Raw genomic sequence first — 6960 nt, 5'->3', positions numbered from 1 at the left:
AGATCGTTAAAGTGGCCAAACGAAATGATCCAGTTTTGAGATCACACTTTTTAATTACATACTCCTCTACACTATGTCGATAAAAAGGAGGAGGTAAATAAGGCAGAGAAAAATATTGAATTATCTTTATTTTGAGTTATATTACTAACATATTGAAGTTGTCATGATAATCAGTTGATGTCGTTTGAATGTCAAGGGTGAACTGTCATAGTTTCTTGGGCTCACCCTATATCCCTTCTCGGTTAATTCGAAGACTAAAAGTTAATATATCATTTTGTTTGGATTCATACTTTCTACACAGTTCCTTCGATATAATTATAATTTATATAAGTCTTGATAACATTTTGAAGGTTAAATTCGTGAGGATTCCTCATTCCTATTAAAATATACTTCTGATGTCATAATACTCTTATTTCAGCTGCTTCTATTTTTTGTCTTAATGCTCTCATTTCAGCTGCTTCTATTATTTTCACTTGATCGATGTTTTACAGCCAAACACTAATGGTGGGAGAGTTAAATTGTTATAATATTTTTAAATTGTTCCTGGCATCTTGCTTCTGAATAATGCTCTTTTATTGGAATTGTAATGTTTTGGAATTTGACTGATTTATTCTCTATTAGTTTAGGAGATGTTTGACAGATAACAAAGAAGATAACAAAATGAATATAGGTCTATCTTCTTTCTGTTGTTGTAAATATGTAAATGATCAAAATTTCGTTCTGAGAGGATTACTGTTAAGTTCTCAACCAATGGTACGCGTACCACTGGTGGTACATTAGCCACTGCTGCTGGTACTTTTGCGAAGTGTGAAATAAAAATATGAATTACGATGTTATATATTTAGATGTTTTCAAACTTCGAACATTGGAAAAGTAAGTAAAATAATTTCAGGAAAATGTGTTTGAAAATAAAATTATATCATTAATGTGTGTTGTAATATTTCCAATTGTTGGCAAATTTCACCAAACCTCGTTAATGTTAATTCAATAACATCCAGTAAATCTGGACAAGATAACAAGGGAAACTGACGCGCCCTGTTTAAACCACACTAACTAACAAGCCAAGCACTAGTATTGCTAGATTACTAACTTTATGAAAAAGGGTTCAGGACTTGATCAGTAGATGCCATATTTGATTTATATGGTTTGAAATAGCTGAGTTTGAAAGTAGAATGCAATAGTCCAATAAAACCAAATACACATTATAGTTAGTTATGTTATTGTGATAAGACACTGTCGAATTTCCCCTTTTAACACCAAACATAACTTCCTGTATGGCACTACACTCTTTAATTGTCTCTGTGAGAATTATGAAAATACTCTGAAAACCAAAACTTAAAAATATTTAGAGCAATTAAATATTTAACTATTAATTCCTGAAATATTACTAGCGGTAATCTTATGAGATGTTATATTATATAGAATGTTGACTGTTTTACCGCTGTGTGTGTGTAATAGAAACTTCAACACATGTTAAAATGTTACTTTAAAATTAAATTAGATATTTAACATACATACTCTTCCACCGTAAATATATTTTTACTCTATTTCACTTTAATCAGTGAAATGTCAGATAAACTAGAGATTGCATTGGAAATGGATTTGAAGCACTTATGACAGAATCTCTGGAACTAGTATATCAGCCGGGAATTGTTTAGAAATACCATTAAATATTCCTTTAAACATTTCTAAGAATGATGCAGCGATGTGTGGCGTGATCTCGTCGAACACCTCCTTCCAGTTCTCGTCCAGAAGTTTGTTGATTTCGTCACCTGCAAGCAATGAGTCCTTAATTCACTTAACTGTTCCTTTGTTGCCTACAGGACAGCCAGCGAACACACCTCAGCTAAATTCAAACTCTCCTCAGAATGCTCAGTGTTTCAGGCGAAACTATTAGCATTGCGAGAAGCAATCAAATGATGCAGTCAGTTTGGTTACAGCGCTTGTATTCACAGTGACTCTCAATCAGCAATATTATCAGTTAGCGTAATGATAAATATAACACCAACCTCATAGCCTCAGAGATAAGAACTTTAATAATGAAAAGTTGCGTCCATATTTGTATAAATTGGGTCAAAGGTCATACTGGGATAGTTGGAAATGAGAGAGCTGATGAATTGGCAAAGATGGCAGCCAACTCAGATAAACCACTGTCGTACAATTTATGTCCGATATTCTATATTAAAAAGGTAGCCAAAAACATTATATGCTAGAATGGAACGAAAGATGGGTCTGTAGTGATAAGGGAAATCTTACAAAAGAGCTGATTTTCCAACAGTCTGTGATCGAAATAAATGTAAAGTAATAATGCCAAATTTCGTACTGAGACATTTTTTGACTGGGCATGGGAAATTCGGGGAATACTTAAATAGCTTCTTCATTTGTGGGCCATGGCTCCCTCTTACATTTGGAGAGTATTTCACTGTTTATTTTGGTAATCTTGATCTGGATGTTTGGTTTACATATCCAGTCCAGTTTGATTTGTTTCTTATTTTTTTTTTTGTATTCCAAAATTGTGAATTACTTTCAATCTTGCTAAGTTTCATTCATGGGCTAGAACCCTGACTGATTGTATCCTGGTGTTTTTTTTTTTTGCATAAATTTCATCTCTGCAGATTACAGTCAGGAAAAGTAAATTTTCGGCAGAGAAATGAAGTATTTCTCTATTCTCAGTGTGCATTAACAGTAACTGTTATTTTAATGTGTGTGTGTCTAATGCCTACCCACTTCACTTTGTGTGATTGGGGTTCTGGATACAGTAGATAGATGGCAGGACTGTGACAGATTTTCAAATTGCACACCACTTCGGTGGGCCACGTTATGTATGCATGATGTGTATCTGTGAAGAGTTATGTCGTGTACTAGGGTGAGTGTATGTTAAGTGTTCGTGTAAGTGTAGTGTAGGGAATGGTTGAAGATGATGATGAAGGTTAGGAAGGGAGAAAGGGAAACCCTGTGCTGGCACATAATCTACTCCTGTCAAATAGCACCAAGGGAGCCGCCAGGATTAACGTCCCCATCCGACAGATGAAACAGTTATATATGCCTTTCCTTCAAATGACTGCGGAGAGATTTGGGATTTAACCCAGGCATATTGATGCACAATTTAGGGATTAGAAATTGTGCACCACCATCTCTCCTAGTCCCGAGCTAGAAATTTTACAAGAAAATTTGTGATCCTGCTGGGAATGGAACCCGGGCCAGCTAGTTTGGAGGCAGACACACTAGTACAGAGCTAACTCGGCGGACACCTGTTACGTTAATGTTACCTATTGATTCATATGAGTACCAGCGAAATGTAATATATATTACGTATTTATTTATGTAAATACTTGTCATTTGACTGATTGACTCATATAGGTACGTGCGAAGTTTAATGTATATTACAATTGGATTTGTGTAAATACTTGGCAGTCCTAAAATGTTACAGATTGATAGGTATACCAGAAGCGTTTGAAAAGTTCGTGACCTGACACATAGGTGGCATTGAAAACGTGTCAACAATGCCGCTATTTTTTATGGTATTTTTAAATCAGTGCAAGCATAAAAATAGTAATTTTCTTTTGACTACACTTTGAGTTGTTTAATTTTGAAATTATTGTGCTGAACAGACTGGTAAAAATGGAACTATCGATCTTCGTGCTGTCATTGAATATTTCGTGAAAAAGGGAATGAGTCCAACAGAAATGAAAGAAGCATGGATGCTACACTTGAGGAATCCGCTCCATTGTTTTCGACTGTGAAATAATGGGCGGCACTATTTAAATGTGATCGATACAGTGTCGAAGATGGATGTCAAGTAAGATCGTCACGTCGCACAGTGGTTCCAAATACAAATCTAGCAGGACAAAATTAATAACTGTCCTCGTTTCTAACAGATTTTCATAAAATGTTGTATACAGGTTACAAATGGCATTTTGCATTTGCGTGTAAATTCTGATTACGATTGGATAAAATAAACCACCCTTTTACAGGGGTTGAATTTAAAAAAAATTATAATAATTTTACAAAACTGATTTTCGCAGGATTGGAACGAAATCACAAATGCATTATATACTTTCTATTAGATTTTAATGTGTGAAAGATGGTAAAAATACACAACAGTTTTACATACTGAGTCAAATATCATCTAATTTTTTAAATAAAATAGCCTACATATTAATACATTTTAAACAAAACCGCTAACTCTGGTTAAATAAACCTACATTTGAAATATTTACAGATATTTGAGAGAGTTGTAACTCTATTAATTTTCAAACATCATCATCTTGATCATCATTATCATCATCATCATCATCATCATCGTCATCATCATCATCATCATCATCATCATCATCATCATCATCATCATCATCATCATCATCACCACCATCGTGATCGTGGAACAGTCTCAATGGGTGTACATCAGAAAATACACTTTTTCTAATCTTTGGCGTTAGATACGAAGACTGCTTACCATCGGGCCAGAGGAAATTCCATCAAATCCATCGTCGTATCGGCTCTACAAAATTTGCGCGCGTGATAAGTTTGTTCCCTGAAATTCTTGTAATCTTTATTTCGGACTTCTTGGGGTTCCTCGGACATCATCCCAACTGAAGTACGGCTTTCTTTATCAAATGCGCACCATGGGTAAGTATTTTATGCACACTTTGCCGCATGTAATACCACTTATATTTCTGGATGTATAATTCTACAGTGCCCAAGCAGTATTTTTTCAAACTCTCCAATATTAATACTGTACCCACTGGCGATTGTTTTAAGCAGTGGTCGGCAAAGATTACGTCATATAAATGCAGCCCGCAATACACAGCGAAGGGGAATGTAGGGGAGAAGGATATCCAGATTGCTTAACGTTGAATGAACAAGTGTCGGCTAAGGGGATGTAAATCATGCCTTACCCCTCCCCCCTGCTTGTATATTCGCGAGTTACGAAATGACGACCACTGGTTTTAAAGATGGTTCCAAATCACCGAATCAAGCCTTCATCTACGCGAATAGTTTCTGAGGCCAAACCTGGATCTTCAAAGAACCTCCGAGCGCTAATCCCGACATTAGTCGTACCAAATTCTTGTTTGGGAATGTCGACATAAAGTCCCATTTCTTTACGTAAGCGATCTTGTTTTCTTTTCTTTAATTCATTTTCGTGACCCTTTCTGAGTAAAAACTTAACACTTGCTTTACCATTTGTGCTGCATCAAGCCTGTATGTTGGTCTCAAATCCATTTCTGCGACAAGAGCAATCTCTTCAACCGAGTGTGTTTCCAGCAAAGGCTTCAGCTTCCTCTTCTGACTTTTCTCAGCACATTCATGAAACGGCTTTTGTGGACGATTTTTGTTTTTTCTTTGCTAGACACAGTCTATTAAAAAAAAGTCATTTTAACACTTAACCAATCCTAGTATTTTCTTAAGAAAATTGTTTAATACGTAGAGGCAATTAGTCCATTGCTCTTTGTTTGATTCAGAATTCAGCACTTTTTTCTGCACTAATTTACGATCATGTCCCTCAGAATCTCCTAAACCGTTTTCATTAATACATACTCACACACACAGGCTAATCTTCTTAAAATATTATTTTCTTTTCACGAAATGTCAACTAGTTCTTTTCTTGGAATTCCGTCTACCATCACTAAAATATAAATAAAAGGAGAAGGTGGTTGAAGTTGGTTACAAAACCTTTATAATTACATACCTAAATGACTAATGTAAATGCTGAACCTGCTTTGACCGTGGCCTTTGCTTTTGCAGGCCTGCTACAGCAAATAAAATATTAAAAATATTCATGGAACACTTCTCTATGTGTTAATGAGTATTATAACTAAATAACACAATGTTAAAGTTCGAAAATGCACTAAAAATGTAGGGAAATACTTGTAGTTTTATTCATCGAAACTCGAAGGGGAATGGCAATATATTATATCTTCACACATCGATGTTCCGAAGGTAAATTGCCGGGCGATGCTAACGAGAATAGAATGTCTGTGCTGAACACTTGACTTCTACATGTTCCTGCGCAGAGCACAATAATTTTTATGGAAAACTGAATACGAATCATAGGTACACGACTATTTCGGATTATAGAACATCAGTATTTATATTGTTTTGAAGTTCAAACTTTTATACTTTTCTCCAATCAGATTTGAGTTTGGAACCACTGTGCGTCGTGGCTTTCTGTTTTGGGATTCTAAGGGGGTAATTATGAATGACTGTCTAGCAAAGGGAAGAACAATAAACGAAGAATTTTATACAAATCTGATGCAGCAACACAAAGGGAAAATTCGCAAGAAGAGGCCCGGTACATCCCAGAAGAAAATGTTTCATTACGACAATTCACATGCCTGCAATCGTGGTTGCTAAACTAAATGAACTAGTGTTCAAATTTTTTGCCGCACCACCCCCCGTATTCACCAGATCTTACACCCACAGATTTCTTCCCTCCCCGCAGAGCTTAAAACTTACATGGCTGGGAAGAAATGTTCGTTAAATGAAAAGGTTATTGCAGCAGCAGAAGGCTTTTATTTTGCAGATCTTGAGGAATCTGTTTACAAGGAGAGTATAGCAGCATTGTAGCACCGATAGACCAAGTGTGTGAATCTCAAGAGTTTATGTTGAGGAATATAGATTGTTTCAGAATAATCCTATTTAATTTCTGTGTCATGCTGTGAACTTTTCAAACAATCCTCGTAGGTACCTGCGAAGTTTAATATATATTAGAGATTGATTCGTGTTAGTAGTTTCTACCTCTAATATTTTATATATTGATTCGAATAAGGTACCTGCAAAGTGTAGTACCAGTATGTATTTCAGATATATTCGTACTTTCTAGCCACAATAATTTAGAGATTGATTTGTAAGTACTTGCTATCTCTGATATTTTAGAGATTTATTCGTATTAATACCTGCTAAATTGATTGCAGTTGATTTCTTTAAGGAATTTTTGGCTTATTATTTTGCAGATTGATT

At 35.4% G+C, this 6960-nt stretch overlaps 1 protein-coding gene across 2 annotated transcripts in view; it reads right to left on the bottom strand.

Annotated features, from left to right (window-relative positions):
* Positions 1–396: 396 nt before the first annotated feature.
* LOC138699671 (protein takeout-like) overlaps positions 397–6960 on the bottom strand; it is a 60228-nt gene continuing 53664 nt past the window's right edge. For both annotated transcript variants that reach the window (XM_069825717.1, XM_069825718.1), the window contains one exon: positions 397–1772. In XM_069825717.1, coding sequence (XP_069681818.1) covers positions 1612–1772 — 161 coding nt within the window. In that variant the 3' untranslated portion in view covers positions 397–1611. The remainder of the gene's footprint in view (positions 1773–6960) is intronic.

The sequence above is a fragment of the Periplaneta americana genome, chromosome 5, assembly GCF_040183065.1.
Source record: "Periplaneta americana isolate PAMFEO1 chromosome 5, P.americana_PAMFEO1_priV1, whole genome shotgun sequence".
Taxonomy (NCBI): Eukaryota; Metazoa; Arthropoda; class Insecta; order Blattodea; family Blattidae; genus Periplaneta; species Periplaneta americana.
Note: the sequence above shows the minus strand (reverse complement) of the source record. Positions and strands in the feature narration are given on the sequence as shown.